The sequence below is a fragment of the Chlamydotis macqueenii genome, chromosome 22, assembly GCF_036417535.1.
Source record: "Chlamydotis macqueenii isolate bChlMac1 chromosome 22, bChlMac1.mat, whole genome shotgun sequence".
Classification (NCBI taxonomy): domain Eukaryota; kingdom Metazoa; phylum Chordata; class Aves; order Otidiformes; family Otididae; genus Chlamydotis; species Chlamydotis macqueenii.
Genome location: NC_141577.1, coordinates 4,523,189 through 4,541,251, shown reverse-complemented (window position 1 = coordinate 4,541,251; position 18,063 = coordinate 4,523,189). Strand labels below are relative to the sequence as shown.

The window sequence follows — 18,063 nt, the reverse complement described above, 5'->3', positions numbered from 1 at the left end:
AAGCAGCTGCTGCAGTAAAGCCTGTTCCTCCTTGCTGCTGCTTCTGTTCTTGCCACAAGTGGAACAGGCTGAACCTCACAGACCTGAAGGGAGGGCTCCCATCGCAGCTGGAGACGCTGACCTGCTGTCCTGTGACAAGGGAGGGCGGGGGGCTCTGTGGCTGTGGGGATGGGAGGGGGTTTAGCTCTGTTCTTGCTAGGAGTGTGTCTCCTGCCTCTTTTTTTCCCCCTCCCCGAGAGCCCCTCTCCCTGCTGACTACTGACAGGCATCGCTGCGTTCTCTTCTGAGCTCCTGCTGGCAAGTGGCATTACTCTGCATGTTTGTATCTTTGTTAAAACTGCAGTGCAACATAAAGGAAAAAAACAAACCACCGAGTGGCATATTTCCAGGCAGAGCGTGTGATTTCTCCCGCAGAAGGGAGCCAGGCTGGGATGTGAGCTGGGAGGGGTCAGCGCCTGTGAACGAGGGGGCAGGGGGGCTGCCTGGCAGGGCTGGGGGCCGTGCTCTTTGCAGCCGCCTGTAAACACCTCCTGGGCTCCGTGTCCGATTTAAACGCTCGGGGATGAACAAGGCTCACTGCTCCAGGCTCCGGTCCCCACGTAGCAGCGCGTGACTGCGCTGAGGAAGCCACCCTTGCCCCAGCTCTGCTTTACGATGAGCTAATGAGGAAAGCGTCATGAAAGCCCGGGCTCCTGTCAGTCCTTCACTGGCTACCGCAGATCCCTGCCGCTGTGGTTCTCGCCTCGGCTGCCCCAGAATGTTTCCCCCTCCTACCAGAGGGAGTGGGCGCAAACGGCTGAAAACCTGCTTGGGCAAAGTCCAGCCACCTGGCATGTTTGTTTGTATTTTTTGAGTAGTAGGACATTAGTCGCGTTTAGTCTCTCGCTTTTATAGGCTCTTGGAGGTCAAAAACCAGCACCCACCCAGCTGAGCGGTAACCCTGTGGGTGAGCAAGGACCCAGGTCAAGGCAGCTGCCCCCGGACTGCTCTGCTCTGGATCCTCCCACCAGTTCATCTTACAGTTCACCCCGCACGCGTTTGCCTGGCTGTGCTTTGGCCCTGATGAAACAACCAGGTCTCCCGTTACCGTTAAAAAAAACCCCAAACCCAGACCGTGCTGGCTTCAGAGGTGCTTAGCCCTGGAGTGAGCGTACCTGCCAGCATGTGTGCTGAAATGGAAGGACCAAGCTCTTCTGAGGGTGTGATGAGCTTCACCCCGTTCTCAGCTAGGTCAGCGCGCTGCTGCTGCTGCTCCCTGGCGTTGCCAGAGACTGGGGGGAGATGCATCCACAGCAGGATCCGCGTCCAGCTGCCAGTCCCTCCTAAGGAGCAAGCACAGGCACGCACTGGGGCAGCAAACGGGGACCAGTTGTAAACCAGCACAGTTCACAGCAGCACCCCAAGCCCAACCTGTAGCTTCGTTATTTCCCCGTTACCACCTCGGCCTCATAACCCACACCAGAAACCTCGACTCTGACCTGATCCGATGGCTCCCTGGATCTGACAGCACGGCGGCCGCCGCAGGATCAGCGGGTGGCTGTTCCACAGTGGCGTGCCACCTAAGTGCAGAGCTCCCTCGGTGTCACCAAACCCAAAATGTTGAGGCTGTTCCCGTCCTCAGGCCCCGCAGGCTCCTGGCTTGCGTGAGCCACAGCAGCAGCTGGAGTAGCGACAGCTGTGAAACCCCTGAGTTCTGCAGTTTAGGCTGGCACTAGGCTGAGCTCGGGTTGGTGGTAAGACAGAGAAAAGGCAGTGGCAGGAACCCCAGAGGAAGCGGGGGGATGGGGTGGGGAGAGATTTTTTTGGGATGAAGGGGTGTCATTGCGCCTTTCAGGCAGGTGAAGGGGAAAGGCAAACAGTCCTGGGAGAGTGGGGCTGTAACCGCAGCTCTGAACCCCCCCGGGCAGGTGAATGCCCAGGGCTGTGTTTGTGAACGGCGGCTGATCCCAGCGCTACCCCTGGACTTCAACCCTTCCGGCCAGCGGAACAGAAGGTGTTTCTCCCGACGGCCTTGTCCTCTGCAAACACCCCGCTGCCACCGACTTTCCCTGGGCCAAGGTGAATCCGAAGCACCCTTTCGCTTCCGAAAGGCATTTTCCTCGGGAATAAACCACGCTGGGGCAGGACAGCTCCGGTCCAGGCTGCTGCAGACGTAGCTTAAAAAAAATGCAAAGCCCCACCTCGGTCTGAGTTACTGGAGACCATGGGTGGTGGCCTTGTCTTTGCGCCCACAGCAGGGAAACACTGAGCGCCACGCGGGACGCTGGGAACCAAACCCTACGAATCCATCCTTGCCCTGGCTCCCAGCAGACATTTCCCTGCCCAAGCCCCAGCAGACCCGGGAGGGCCGTGCTGGAGGGTGGCGGGCCACGAAGGTCCCTTTGCCTTTCCGCACCCGAGTGAAGTCACCCGGAGAAGCTGTTTCGGTGCTGCCACCCGCCGGAGCCGTGGCTGCCAGCACAGCCCGGAGCTCCTCCACCCGCCTGGCTGCAGCTCTCTCGCTGCTGGGTCCTTTAACAGCAAAACCTTGAAGGCACACAGGCTCTCCAGAGGGCTTTCCATACGGTAACAGTTTCCCTTCTGTCTTTTTTTTTTATCCCTAACAGAAGCTCTTGGCGTAGCTTTTATTAATGAATATTGCAGCTCAGACCATTTGGGAAACAGCCCAGGCTGCAGGACCGCTTTGGAGAGAGCAATGAATCAGCAAAACCCCAGAGAGGAAAGGGAGGCACGCGGTATTCAGCATTACCGGTTACTTCGAGGAGAAGCCGCAGCTCCTCTGTTACTGCTGAGGCTGTAAACAATTAGGGCCAATCCAGCCATGTTCTAACTTCTAAGCCACACCGAAATAAATAATTTAGTAATTCAAAGCACGGATGGGGAAGATGAATTTCTCTAACGCTCAAAGCCTCACACATCCATTCCCAGCAGAGTTACTCATCTTCCGTAACCCGAACCCAAGGAACCACTGGCTGTGGGGTGGCTTGGGCTGTGCGGTACCTTGGATTCTACTGAAGTCACCATAAAGAGCAGCACTTTTGCAGCGTGACAGGAATCCACGCACAGCGTGAGTCTCTGGACAGTCTTCTGGCAAAATCAAGCTCAGTGGAGAAAAATAATAATAATAATAATTAAAAAAAAAAAAAAAATCGGACAATGTCTTCAGGAAAAGAAACATGCTGAGTCAGGCTCCCAGAGGGAAGTACCCGCACGAAAGGAGTGTGTTTACACGCACGTGGCCAGGTAAAGGCTCTCGTGTTTGCAAGAGCTCCACTTGGGCAACCAACTCCTGCCAGATCACTCAACAGAACGCTCCAATGCTAACGCTCAGAGCAAAAACCACTCCAGCAACAGCCCAGACAGCCGATCAACACCAACCACCACCTTCAGCAGACAAAAAAAAAACCTGTGGATTCACTCCACGTGTGGCTGTGAGTGAGGAAACCCATGATCCATGCAGTAAACTCAAGAGCAGGAAAGCTGCTGAGCACAGGACCGACAGGAGGGACAGACTGACTACAGCACTGCAGGTTTAAACGCCAGATTTTCAAATCTTCCCAGAAATTGCAGTGATCTCGCGGCAGCGGTTTTGAAGCAGCCAGGTAGTTAGGAAGCTGTGGGGCAGAGGGTGATCTCAGGGCAGCGATCGGCCCCGAAGCTTCCAGAAACAGCATTTACCTGGGGGTTTCAACGTGACGGGAGAAGTAGAAGCAACATTGCGTGTCACAGCCACTTGGTCACTCCAGCTGCCTGAATGGGTGCTGAGGGAAGACTTCCCTCTTCCAGGAAAAGCACTGCAGAAATGTAGAGAGGAAAGGTAGGCAGAGAGCAGGGAAACGTGGCCAGGCTTGCAGGAGGAACTAGCAGGGCAGCTTAGGAGCAGGTGGGGACAGCAGAGACGGCAGTGACAAAGCCACGTCCCTGCTCAGGGTGCTGGAGCAAGCTCCCGCCAGCAGCCTTTGCTCCGTTTCCCTGAGGCCTCAGCTGGATGGTTTGAGGGCTCCAGACACAAAAACATCTCCTCTGGAGACCCGTCCCAGCTGAGAGAAGGAAGCATTTACCTGTTGACGTCTTTAAAATCCTTCCAGGAAACACAACTCTCACGCAGCTGCCCAAGGGCTGTCGGCCAGGTTGAGCTTGGTCTTCGGGACGGAACAGGCAGGGGAGCACACATAGGGCTCCAGTTTGGACTCAGTCTTCTGCCTGTCTGCATGGATTAGACAGGAATCATGAGTCCTTACAGACCAAACTTAAGGAAAAAAAAAAAAAAAAGGAGAGGTTAGTGCCAATCCTTCACACCATCCACCCTCTTACCTCGCAGGCGTGCGCCAGAGGGAAAAACCCACCCACAGCCACCTCCCGCCGTCCAGGGAGGGCGAGGGAAGGTCAGCGGCAGGGAATGGAGCTCGGCAGGTTATCGGCTGTGTTTTTGTAGCAAAATTAGAAAGTGCAAAACTGGTCCTTCGAGTCACAGGGTCAGAGACCGAGCCAGCCTCCCTCCCTCCTCAGGTGGATCCTGCCCCACCATCACGGACAGCGGCCGCTCCGGAGCAATCCTTGCGCTTTCTAGTGAGAGGTGTCTGCTCCACAGCTGGAAATTTTTCCCCCAGGCTCAGTTTTTGCAGAGCTCAGCTCCAGCGTCACCCCTCAGGGAAGGCCCAGGTTTCCCTGCACGCAGACAGGCACCTCCCCAGAGGCTCCTTTACCTGCACCCAGCTTCCCCGTGTCCCACGCACCAGCCCTGCATTCAGCCCTCTGAACAATCCTCCCTGGGCACAGGCAAGCGCTGCCAAACGGATTAAAATATCTTTGTCCATGTGCTTTTGGGAAAGCAGGGATCAGCAACTCCCTGCGCAAACCCCCCTGCCTGGCCCAGGCTTCCCCCAGACCGATGTAAGCAGGAACACAGAAGACACAGCACAGGTAAAGAGCACGTATTTTGCTTTATAAAAAAAAAGACCAAATCAGACATTTAAGGCCAAGGAGTGCAAAAGAATCCTGTAAAATACCACAGGTGCACCAGGTTCAGGGACCATTGGGTTGACAGTCTTCCTCTTGGTGAGTTTTTGCGGGTTTTTGGGGGTTTGGGGTTTTTTTTTTTGCAAGCTTAATCCAAACACATTCACTCTTTGTACACAGACTAAACATCAAAAACGTGCTATTGCGTCGGTAATAGCGATCGACAGCTCTTTGCAAGTCCATCCTCACCCCTCGTCTCCAAAGCTCCAGCATGCAGAGCACAGAGCTATGTGTCAGTGATGCCGACGCCTCGGCGCGCGGGTTTAAGTAAACTCGTCCAAATCCGTACGTACAAATCCGTTCAGGAGCAGGAAACCAAGGGGTCCATCGGTACACGGGGCATTTGGAAGGAGGTGAATCCAAACACAGCTCCTCTGGGAGTCCCGGGCTGGCCTTGCTTCGAGTCTCTTCCTTGCATAAACTGGGATTGTCACAAACCAACAGCTTTAAAAACAAAGCAGGGAGGGGAAGCCAAATCCAAGCCTCAGTCTCTCCCCTTTATTTTCAAAATCTCTCTCCGTCAGTGTCTCGAGGTGCGGTCTCCGTCATGTCCATGATTTATGAAAACCTGCTCTGAAACACGAACAGTTTGCAAAAACAGGCGCTAACAGGGACTCAGAGGGCTTCGGCTGGCTAAATCAGCCCGACTGCTCATGAGAGGAATTAAATCCTTTCCCCCCATCCAGCCTTCTGAAGAGTAATCACAGGCTGTGAACTAAAGGCACATTTCAGTTGAATGAAGGCACATTTCAGTTGAATTAAGGCACAAAAACATGGCCCACACCAAAGCACAGGGCCCTATTTTGGTTTCCCTCTCCCCAAAAAACAGTGGGGGTGTTTATTCTACAGCTGGTAAATTCAACCAAGTGTTTTCTGCTCCTGTCCAAGGGCAGCCAAAGGTGTAAACAAGCCCCACGGCTTCACGTGTTTACTTTACGATAAACAACCAAGTGGCAACACCAGTAAGACACAGCTTCCTCCTGCTGCAGCCCTCAAGGCCGCCTGGCGCTGTGCCCTCAGGGGAGCAGTTCCACATCTCCTGCTCCTGACCGGCTGCCGGAGAGGAGCCAAGGGAAGGGGATGGCGCTGAGCGCCCACGGGGGAAAGGCAGCACCGAGCTGCTCCTCGCAGACCCTCTGGAGATGCTCTCAGGGGAGGCTTTCCTTGCATTTCCTTGCAAAGCAAGGCACTTCTAAAGGAGTTTCTAGCAGAACAGTCGAACAGCCTGATTCTTAATTACAAAAAAACTAAAAATGAACCATTTCCCTCACCCGAGTTCCCCTGGCAGTCAGTGCGACACTGAGCGCGATGGGGAAACGCAGAGGGCTTGGTGGATGAGTGAGGATGAGCGGACTGGCACGCCAGCCACAGGTCAACGCCTGCAACTGGTAACACCTCAAGCCCACCGTTTACATCAGACTGGCAGTGGCTGCAAAGCTGATCCCATGGTCTGCTCAGGAGATGAGAGAGGGGCAGCTGTCCAGGCACCCCACGCCCTGCAGCTGGCACTATCTCAGGAGACAATGCCAAGAGGCCAAAGATCAAACCAACCACATCACCTGAACCTTCTCCGTACGAGGCAGCAGGAGATGACACCACCAAGGGGCAGCAGGAAGATGGCAGATCTGTCTACTGCAAACACCACGGATAGAGGAATTACATTTTTGGGAACAACCACTTTAAATAGAGATCGGGGTCCCTGGAGAGCAGGTGCTTGGCTTTCACCTCAGCATCAGCACAAACACAGAGACACCATCGAGTTGTTCCCTACCCAAGTTAACTTATGCAACGCCAGAAAGCAAGAACTGTACAACAGATCCTCAAAGCAGGGAAAGGGCTGGGCCACGGAGGCCGCTGAAGCTAAACGTGAAGTATGGAAATCATAGAGACATAAGTTATCTGATACTTCCTCATCCATCTTCTCCTCCCTGGGCACACAATCCACCTCTCAAGTCCATTAGCTCTACACTTCACTTCCTTGATGCTCTATATTGTCCAAAAAAAAAAAAAAAAAAAAAAAAAATCCAGTGAAATTCAGATAGCAGGAGAAATTTGGCTTCAACAAAGGATCAGGGTAAACTGAGGGGATGGGGAAAAAAAAAGTGGCATAGCACGCTCCATATTGAAAGAGGAGAAATCTGATTGCAGCAAAGCCTCGAAACGCCTGCCTGCTGCTTGGGTCCTTGTCCTTAACAATACACGTGAAGCAGAGGTGCCCCAGATGAGTCAGTCTCTGTGTCCTGGAAAGAGGAATCTCTGCTTGTCGGAGAGCCTTGGAGAGGAAAGAGAAGAGATGGTGACATTAGACAAGGTGAACTCTAGCAGCCTGGCAGTTAGGCAAGCACCTGCCACAAAAGGCTTTGTGTATCATGAGGGAGGAGAAAGCCACACAAAGCCCACAGGCAGGGAACAACCCTGCCTGCATTGTAGCCATCTTCTAGGAGAGATCTGTTATTAGCAGGAGAAAACTTGTCTTTAGCCCTGGGCTGCTCTTTGGAGCGGAGCACGCATGCCGTGAGGATCAGAGCTCAGGGGACAGCCCATCGCCCTCCCTTTTGCACAGTTCCTTTTGTTCCCAGTGTAACCCAGCTGTGACCTCAACCAGTCACACCCCAAATACTGCGCCAAACTTTCTCAGGATACCCGGAGACTGAAAGCTCTCGGGCCAAGTACCGTGCATGGACAGAGAGCTCTCCATATCTGGGTTCCTTCTCTTCCAGAAGGACCCACCAACCTGGGCAGACCCCAGCCTTCTCAGCTCCTGACGCTCAAGAGGACCGTACCCCTTAGGGTAACCTAAGAGGCAGGCACCAGCTCAGCCTCCGAGATGGTGAAAACTGAAGGCATACATAACACGGGAAGTTCAGGGCATTCCCCTCACTCCTGTGATGCCGCTGCAGCGAAGACCCCCGGCCAGGTACGTTACCTGCGCTGCTGTGCCGCCTCATATTCCTGGCTATCACGTCTGCTGGTGTTTCTTCGGATATTTGCACGGCCAAATCTGGAATGAAAGCCAAGAGGGCCTGAGACAGGAAAGGATGGGCAGCTGTGACTCAGGAGTAAAGATCCCTGTCAGGGGAGGCACAGGGCTCTCCCTAGAAGGCACCACCCTCGGGTAATAGGAGAGGCAGAGTCTGATTCTTCAGATTGCTTCCACCATTGTCTTGGTAATCCGAGCTTTATAGTCCCTAAATACCAGGAAGCAACAGCAGCCTTACTGCTAAACCGGGAAGCACAACAGCCACCCGCTTTCCTCCGTTACTTCTGGATGTCTCCTTGCCCCCCATACACGGCTTTTCCGAGCCCTTCTACAACAAATCCTCTTACACCCTGTTCCGGAGGTCAGTCACATCAGGCTGCTCCAGCCAAGGAGGACAGCATCCCCCAAACAGCCGTGAGGCGCTTAACGCTCCGGCGGCAGCCCTTCCCTCCTCTCTGCAGGGATATTTACTGGCTGCTCCTCACGCCACTGCGCAGAGGAAGTCCCAGCTCCAAGGAGCCGCTCTGTCCAGGTGGTCTCAGGGTGGCATTTGCCGAGAGAGCACAGGGGAGAGCGCCAGCTTAGGGCCATCCTCTGGCACAAGCCAGCTCGTCTGGTCATACCAGTTACGTTTGACTCGCGGTCTTTCTGCCTAGCTTAGAGGCGCAGAGGAAAGCCGTAGCAGCAGAATAAGCCCTTCTGTTGCTCAGCGCAAACTTCACTGACAGCGCAAGACACGATCAAGAAAGCCACTACACAGTGACTGGCGAGGAGCAGAGGTCTCCGGCGCTACGTAAGGACCTCCGCTCACACAGCCCAGGAAAACAAGCCCAGCCTGAAGACAGACATCAGCTTTCAACCCTGCTCCCTTGCCACATCTCCACGGCTTTGATAAAATAACCCTCTCGTATTGAGGCGGTGACACCGAGGAACCCGCACGTACCGTCTTGGCTAACAACCATGGACTCCAGCATCGTTTCGTTGCCGCTGTCTGGTGCGTTGCCTCTGCCGGATTTCTCCTCGTGGCTCTGGCTGGCTGGGACAGGAATATGAGGCCGGACTCTGCTTTTCCGAGTGCTGATGCGTATGATGCCTCGGACCAGCCTGCATTCAGCATCCTGCTCGTCCAGGTTGTAGTCCTGAGTTATGCTATTGATGAGGTCCGAGATCTTGTTGGTCTTCTCCAGGAAGACAGTGTCTGACGTGCACTTGGCCAGCTCATCGATCTGGTGGACGCTGAAGAGCTCTGTCAGCTTCTTGAAGATCAGGACGTCGATCTCCCTGCTGGACATGGAGCCGTTCAGCTCGCTGATGTCCAGGTCGGACTCGTGGAAGGAATAATACTCCTCTGAACTCCGGTGGCTGCTGGGGAGCGGTGGCTTTTCTATGCTGTTCCTGAAGGGCTTCTCTGGCAGCAGCTCTTTGCAGCATGAATCCGATTCCAGGTGGTGGCTGGGGCTCCTGTTTTGATAGACAGGAATGCCTTTCAGTTTCACATCTGGGTAACTGAAACTGCTACCCATGCTGGACTTTTTGATCTGGTTCCCGTTCTTCTCAGCGGGAGAGACGTTGGCAGGGCTGTTTGGCAGTCGCCCGTTATAATCTCCGTTCTTTCCATCATCAGTGGAGGTCTCGGCAGGCCCCGGATAGGGGATACAGACACTGCAGTCCTGAAAGCAGCTCCCACAGGTCACTATACAACAGAAAACAGCCTTGTACGTGTTCCAGGCCTGAGAGAGAGAGGAACAGCAAAAGCGCGGGCTTGGGGGAGCCTCTGCTGTTCCAGAAATAAAGGTAATTGTTTCTGCCTCTCTCCCGTTGGAGTCTTTGAGGTCAGCTTTGCGACCTTTCCTGTCCCGCATCTGCTGGGCTCTGCTGCGGCTCTGTTTGAGCTCGGGCGTAGAGCCGCTGAACACCTCCAAGCTGACATCCGTCTCCTTGGATGGTCTGGTCTGCAGGGGCACAGCCTCCTGGTAGGACTGGTTCAGCTGGCGGTGGCTGTTCGGGTCGTGGGGGAGTCGTGTTTTCCGGCCCAGCATGGCTCACCGCTCAGGCACCTGGAGAACAAGAAGGCTGCAAGTCAAGCGTTGGTCACCAGCCTCACCTCGGGGAGCTGTTGATCGACAGAGAAGGGGCCTAACAGGAAAATTCAGTGATTCTCAAACTCAACATTTCAATGATTTACAGAAATATTTGGCATTAGGACTCACACTGTTCTCACTTGTCGCATAGAGAGGGAATCCAGCCTGCGTTTCAGGGTTCTCTGACTACTCCAGCTTTGCTGCTTCGCTTCGGTAGAAGCCTGGCTCAGAAGAGGGATGTTTTAAAAGCACTATTTTTAAGACATCAAAATCCCTGTCACCTGCAGAAGACATTTCCTCAACACGGCTGGAAGGCGAGTCAGGCTCCAGAGCCACTGCTCCGGAGCAATAAATGAGCGGCAGAGCCGTAGGTGGAGCCAGCTGACGGACTCCGAAGGGAAAGTATCTTCTTTTCAACAACTTCCCCTTCGTCTTGCGTTCCTCAGGACTACGCCGGGCCCTGACAGCGCTTATCCCTTTCAAAACACGCCGTGCCCAGGAGGAGATGACAAGCCATCAATCATTACGCAAGCTGCCAATTCAAGCTCCGGATTCTCTAACGCTGCTCAGATGTGGAGGGTTTGGCAACGACAGCGTTGCCAACACTGGTGATTTTTGCTAGGCATGATAAGACCGTGCTACCTGGAGGATTTTCCTAGGAAAACGGATGTCTTCGTCTGGATTAAAGAAAAGATCTTCTCAACAAGTCGGTCTCAAACCGCTCCTCGTGGGAGCAAAACCTTTACGAAGGCCCACTACGGAAATCCTGCAGCGGACTCCGCTCGACTCGTTGCCGCTGCGCTAACACAACTGCCCCAGGCCTGCACGCTGGAGGAAACTGTTTTTACCCCGTGTCACGCTTCAGCTCGGCAGATCCAACGCGCGGAGCCTGGCACGTGGAATCTCCCCGTTAGGAGGGAAACGTGGCACTGGCTGACGACGAGCAAAGTCGGGTCAAGGCTGTCCCTCGCCACCTCTACCGCTGTTTTCATCCCAGGCTGCGGCGGGGCCCTAAATTGTCCGTGCTTTCTAAGCTCCTTGGCTAACACTGCTTTCACCCCCAAGAGATCCTTTTAAATACTAATTAGGCTAATTAATAAGCAGTGAAAGCACAGCCATAGCTTAAGTGTTTTTGTGCTCTCCCTGCTGCTCTACTCTACGCTTTCTGTAGGGCACCTCAAGCATGAATAAATGAATCTGTCCCACCCCGTACCAGCGTTGCCCCTTTTTCCCTTTGTTTTTAAAACAAAAAGTAACGTGGCCCCCACAGAGACAGAGGCGCAGCCTGAACACCAGGCAGTTACGGCACACCACTGCTTTCCAGGAATATTTTGGCTCCATTAGCTTATAAAAATTCCTAAGTAGTGCACGTCCCAGGAGCTCCCTTTGCACATTCCCAGACAATATGTTAAATATAAAAGCCCCAGATGCTCCAATTTCAGTGCTGGGCAGGCAGAGCTCCCTAGACTCAGCATCAGCTGAGACTTTTGATTGCTTTCACTTCAGAACAACGGGGTGGTTTTTTTTTCCTCAGCTTCCCCATTTTTGTCATGCAGTTCAAAATGGGAAAACAAGCCAAAACCATTTGAGCTGGTCTAAGCCCAGAACTGCTTACTGGGATGTTTCTGAGACCTCACTGAGAGATCTAACACACGCGCTGCACAGCCACAACCATTTCTATAACAACATGTAATATTCTGACATGTCGAAGCATTTTTGACATAGGGAAGAGCATTACCTCAGCTCTACAGAAAGAGACTGGCAGGCTCGGAGATTAAACCGCTCGCCCGACACTGCGCAAACCCCCGGCTGCACCCGGGCTCAGCGACCCCTCCAGCCCCTTCCCACCACAGCCCGCGTTTCCGCCAGCGCCGGATCACACGCCTGACGGGTTCCCCGGGAGCACGTACAAGACACAGCTCCCGGGATCCAGCGGCTTTTCCGGGACAAGCAACGGACTGGATCGAAACGCGCAGCCGTAAACAAAAGCTCGGGTGAAGATCCACAGCCAAGTTGATACTCACACGACCGGGGGAGCTTTCTCTGATCTCGGGCAGGCGCTGTGTGTGAATAGAGCGGATCCTTCTAAAGAACTTCAGCATCTGCTGCAGAAGAGCGAGGAGGGGTTCACAAGCAGCTTGCGCGTCTGAGAGTTAGCCGGGGTCTAAGATCTTCATTGTTCAGAGGACAGGATTTCCTTTGAAAGTTTTAAAAAAGCAAAATTAAGTTGCAAAGCTGCCTAATAAAGCCATGCTGGTTTGCCACTAACCATATTGCCACTGTCGTTAGAAACTAGGGAAGTCAAAGCATTAAGTTAAAAAGAGGCCAGCGAAGCTAAACTCAAGAGACGAGATTTACACATAAATACAACTTATCGTAAACACACGGAAGCGTCCGTCGCTGTTAAGTTTTCTAAGCAGCCTTGCCAGGAGCGGAAAGCTGCCCTGTAAAGCTCCCAGACTCCCGACTGCTCTGCCGGCACCGGGCAGCGATGAGACCCCGGCCCAGAGTAACACGGATCCGGCCTCTTCCCTGTGCTCCCGTATCCCCTCTCTCATCTATTCGGGACAGAAACAACCCGGCCAAGGAACTGCCTCCCACCAAACACCTCCCTGTGCCCCAGGCCCCAAACAGCCCCCGTTCCAGCTGACAACCAGCCCTCCACCACGGTGCAGGTAAACAAAACACGGCCCTTCCTTCTCACAAACGAGGTGCTGGAAGGGGGGAAACCCGCCTGGGCACTGAGCAGAGGCCCCTCTGCCTCCCCAGGGCCCCGGGCACCCTCGAGAAGGTGAATTTTCAGAAGAGAAGCCGGCAGCAGAGAACAGCCGGTTTGCAGCAGAGCCGCTGACCCGTCCCGGCAAGGCCTGCCCTTTCCCTTTCCCCACCGCGCTCCCCCCTTGGTTTCTTCAGCCCTCGAAAGCCAACCGACCTCAGCAGTGGCCAGGGAGACCCGAACCCCCCCTGGGAGAGCTGCTACCGGCACCAGCCCCCCAGGGAAGGTCCCGGAGCAGCGGGAGGGGACAGAGCAGAGGGGGAAGCAAGGACAGCGCGGGGACAGCTGGTGGCGGGGGCGAGGGGGCTGTCCCCCAGCCCCGGGTGGGGGCCGGGGCACACGGAGAAGAAGCCGGTCTTGGCCCGGGGACGGCACCCGGGGCACCCCCGTTGCGGGGCGGGACCGTGGGGATCCCCGGTGCAGGAAGGGGCCGGCGCCCGCCCCTCCCTCCCTGCCGGTCGCGGCCTGCTGCTGCCCCCAGGCCCGGGGCGGGCGGCCCCGCCGGGGGAAGCGCCGCCGGGCGCTGCCGAGGGCCCGGGGCCGGGGCTGAGGCCGGGGCAGGGGTCGGGGCCGGGCTCCCTCCGCTCCCGGCGGCGTCGCGGCCCCCCCCGGCCCGGCGTTACCTGCGAGGCTGGGAACGGCGTCCGGCCCCGCCTCACCTGGGCCAGGTGAGCCACGTGACCCGGCCCGACGGGCCGCCGCGAGGGACAGCAGAGCGCGGCGGGCGAAGCCGCTCCGGCCCGCGCTGCCCGCGGCCCCCGTCCCCGAGGGTCCCCTGTCCCCCTCCGGACCCCTGTCTCCCCCGGAGCCCTGTCCCCGAGGACTCAGTCTCAAAGCGTCCCTCTGCCCGAGGATGCTCGTCCTCAAGGGTCTATGTCACCTTTCCAAGGGTCCTCGTCCCCGAGGATCCCTGTTGCTGAGGGTCGCCTTCCCGGAGGATCCCTGTCCCCAAGGTTCCCACCCATAAGGCCTCTGTCCCCGAGGGTCTCACTCCCCGAGGACACCTGTCCTGAAGGATCCCTATCCCAACGGATCCTCATCCCCAAGGACGAGGATCCTGAAGGATGAGGTCCCAAAGAAAACTCGCCCCCGAGGATCCTGTCCCAAAGAGCCCTCAGCCTTAAGGATCCTGTCCCAAAGGCTCCCTGTCCTCAAGGATCCCCATTCCTAAGGATCCCCATCCCCAAGGATCCTCATGCCTGAAGATCCTCATCCCTAAGGATCCCATCCCAAAGGATCCCTGTCCCCATGGATCCCCATTCCTAAGGACATGCATGCCTGAGGATCCATGTTGCAAAGGATCCCTGCCCGAAATGACCCCCGCCTCCAGGGATCCCTGTTCCCAAGGATCCCCATTCACCTCCAAGGATCCCCATCCCCAAAGACCCCCACCTCCAAGGATCCCGGCTCCAAATGATCCCTATGTCCAAGGATCCCGACCCCAAATGATCCCTACGTCCAAGGATGCCTGTTCGCAAGGATCCCCATCCACAAAGATCCCCGTTCCCAAGGATCCCTGTCCCCGAGGGTCCCCATGCTGGATGATCTCCCTGATCAGCCCTGCACTGTTCTTCGTCATTTTAACTCCCCTGCAGCCAAAATCCCCCCGCTGAGGGCTCCCTGCGCCTCCCTGGGTGCTGCCTGCAGTTTTGGGAGTCGGGAGCCCGTCCGCCCCAGGATGAACCTCCACCCAGGCCGTGCCTGAGCACTTTGACACCCCCAAAGCTTCTGGCTGCCCCTCCTGCCCCCCTCAGCCCTGCTCTCCCACCCAGCCACAGCCGTGGAGGGACCTGTGCCCTTCATGGGGGGCTGATTTCACCCTCTCTGCTCGGCACCCTGCGAAGCACGGCATCGTCCATCCCTTCTCCTGCTGGCGGCTGCTGTTTCTGCCCAAATCCTTCTAGGGACAGCGGTGGCACAAAGGGGACACGTGCTGCAGGGATGCCCAGCGCTCCCCAAGCACTGGGGCTGCTGGGCTCAGCCCGTCCCGTTTGCTGCCGCTCAGTGGTTCTCTCCAAAGAGCTGGTGATTCACTCTTGGGGGGTCAGATCCTTCCCTGAAGGTTTGGGGGAAAGGAAGGAAAGCAGACGGGGAAAGGGAGCAGCAGGACAGGTGGGGAAGGAGCCCGGCAGGATGGCAGCCACGCACCGAGGCTGCAGCCGCAGCATCAGCCGCTCGGCTCAGGCGCACCAGTCAGTTTCCGAAAGGAGAGGGGAGAGAGAAATCAATTTGAGGGATGGTGCCAGCGCCAAGACATTCATTCCTTCTCTAAAGGGCACAAAGACCGCATTTATTTATTTAAGCCTCTGGCATGGGAACACCGTACTTAGTTCCAGCTGGTGTCGTTTCCCTGGCCAGGCTTTCGTTTGTGTGTAACTCACAGCGCTGCTTGGAAATGCGTTGGCTCCTTCCATGCCAGGTGCCTTGAGCGCAGATCCCGGCCACGAAGCCTCTCCCGCGCTGCCCCACGGAGCCTGGCGCTGCCGGGACGAGCCGAGCAGCGTGGGGTGGCCCCTGTGCCCAGCACCGCGCTGCCCAGTGCCCCTCGGCTCCTGCCTTCTCCCCGTGCCCCATCCCCTCCCGGCTGAGCTGCCACCGTGTGCCAGGGCTCCGGTCCCAGGAGTTGTTGGGTCCAGGACGGCGGGGCAGGGAGCTGGGTCGATCCAGGAGTCCTGGGGCTTAAACCTGAAATCCTAAAGCAGGATTCCTTCCCTTAAACTGGGCCAAGAAGAGAAAGCGGTGCCTGGGTTCCCCCTTTGCCCTGGTAACTGGGACACTTAGGGAAAAACTTGCAGAGACACTGGGACTGATGGCACTAACATTAATTATTTACTGCCTCTAATAAGGCTTCGCTTTTCTGCAGCGCATCCCATCGTGGGGCTTTGAAGAGGCTGGAGATAAGGGGCCAGCGCACAGCCCTCGGCTGCATCCTCCCGTGGGGCTGCCCGACCCCGCGGCAGAGCACGGCCGACGTGGGGCTGGCCGCCCGCACCCCCGGGGAAATACGGGGATGGCACTGGGCTGGCTGCGGCACGCAGCGTGGTGCCCCGTCCCGGCGCTCGGTGCCTCCGCGTGCGGCTGCGGGGTGCAGAGGGTCGCTGCCGGAAAAGGGAGAACAACGCTCTCGACAGGGTTTTTGCATCAGAGAGGTTTATTCCGAGCGCTGCTAATTTCAGACTCCTCTGCTAAATCATTAATAGCTCGCCAGCCTGGCAGAGCCCGCAGCAGCGCGGGAGGGTTTCTGAGACTCCGGCAGCGACTTACCCTGAGAGGCAGGGGCATTTGTTGTCTTTTTCTATTATTTGCCTCTGTCTGCTCCTCTCCTGGGATGTGCCATGGCCGGCTGGGACAGCCTGGGGACGCACAGCCGCTGCGGGGGGCTCAGCGACACCCTCACCTCACTGGCCAAGGTCCCCAGCCCATCGGGCTCCTTATTTCTTAAATTCTTCTCCAGGCACAGCTGCTCCTCTTTTCCGTTTCCTTTTCTCACCCGAGACCAGGGACTGGAGCTGGGAAGGTGATGAGCAGCACAGACCCGGGGTTGTGACCCAAAAAAGCAATTATTTGATGAGCAGGTGACTGATGGAGTGGGCACCTCCAGAGGTCCCTCCAACCCCTGGGCGATTCCAAGGTTCCACTTTAGCAGAAGAGGGAAACTCACTGCAAGGCAGACCCCGGCCCTTTCCCCCTTTGGGCGTGCCCTCGGGGGTCCAGGTTCCACCAAAGCAGAGCAAAAGAGCAGAGAGCAGGATGTTCTGTTCCTCACCCGCCTGTCCATGCTGCTTCTTGAGGCTGGAGGCAGAGGGAGCAAGAGCTTTGACCCTGAACCTGCGATGGAGCAGCACCCCTCAAATCCCCCCACCCCATTTTACAGCAGCGTTTGCATCAGACGCGCGAACACGGCTCAGCCCGGACTTTCCTACAGCAAACGTTGCGTCTCCGGACACCGGGCAGTGGAGATGCGGTGGGACGGGCAGGGAAGGGACGAGCAGCAGCGGGGGCCGGAAGCGGTGACGCAGCAGCCTCTGACGCTGCTCCGGTGTCTGGCGGTCGTGTGGCAGAGCTGGTGAGAGCAGGAATGCGACGCAAAGCACAAGGGATGGGGTTTTTTTTTGTTTGCGTTTTTTTTTTTTTTTTCCCCTCTAAGGTAAGGAAAGCAAAGCTGCCACCAGCCCACGTGGGGCATGGGTGACATCCACCGCAGGCCTGGACGTGGCTCTGCCCGGAACAGATTTAGGCTGGTTTGGTTTTTTTTCTTGGCTTAGGCTTTTGCTCCTGTCTGGGAGTGGGATGAGATCTTGGCACTTTACTTGCTAGCATCCCTTTTATCCTCTCTGCTGTGCTGCTGCGAAACACACACAGGCTTTACCCCACGCACCTACGTGAAGGTGCAGCCGCCGAGCCTGACGTGGAGGAACCCCAAAAACCATGCTCCAAGGCGGCAGCGGCACCCTCCCGCTCCAGCCCCCTCCCCGTGCTGTCTCAGCCCACTCTCAGCTCTATTAACGCCGTATTAAATGATAATGACATTGGCAGTGACGTTGCTGTGCCAGCCATGCAACCAAGGACACGCTGTCCTGGTGCCACGTCCTCCGCACCCCAAAGCTGGGACACCCCAGCCACAGCCCCGAGGTGGGAGAACGGGGGCTGCCCCTGCCCCTTTCCCTGCCCCAGGCTGGCAGCTGGGTCATCAGCATCCCCCAGCCGGCACCAGGAGCTGCTTCTCCCAGGGGCTGCAGACATGAAACCAGCCCTCCCAATAACCTGTCCTAGTCCAGCCTTTCCCAGTTACCCCCCAATAACCCTCCCAGCTTTTCCCAGCAACTCCCCCTGCCAAAAGAGGGGAGTTTTCCAGTGCCACAAAGCACCAGGCTGGTGCCGTACCACGTTAAAGCAAGGCTGTGGCTGCGCTGGTGTTGATACTGGTGCTGTGCCGTACCGGGCTATACCGAGCTTGGGGCCATGCTGGTGTTGACACCAGTGCTGTGGCGCACTGGGCTATACCGAGCCCGCAGCTGGTGCTGTACCGAGCCATATCGAGCCCAGGGCTGTGCTGGTGCCAGTACCGGTGTCGGGGTGTATCAAGCCCCGTACCAAGCCCTGGCCCATGATGATGCTATACCGGTGCCGTACCAAGCTGTACTGAGCCCGGTGCTGGTACCAGTGCCACACCGAGCCGTACCGAGCCTGGGGCTGTGTTGGTGCCG

At 56.6% G+C, this 18,063-nt stretch overlaps 1 protein-coding gene across 1 annotated transcript; it reads right to left on the bottom strand.

Annotated features, from left to right (window-relative positions):
- Positions 1 to 4,924: 4,924 nt before the first annotated feature.
- KDF1 (keratinocyte differentiation factor 1) lies at positions 4,925 to 13,498 on the bottom strand. Its single transcript, XM_086765067.1, has 5 exons — positions 13,480 to 13,498; positions 12,105 to 12,277; positions 8,943 to 10,056; positions 7,946 to 8,020; positions 4,925 to 7,291 (listed from the first exon to the last, which is right to left on the bottom strand). The coding sequence occupies exons 3-5, from the start codon at positions 10,036 to 10,038 to the stop codon at positions 7,209 to 7,211; spliced, it is 1,254 nt and encodes a 417-aa protein (XP_086621193.1). The 5' UTR covers positions 10,039 to 10,056; positions 12,105 to 12,277; positions 13,480 to 13,498; the 3' UTR covers positions 4,925 to 7,208.
- Between the last annotated feature and the right edge of the window lie 4,565 nt (positions 13,499 to 18,063).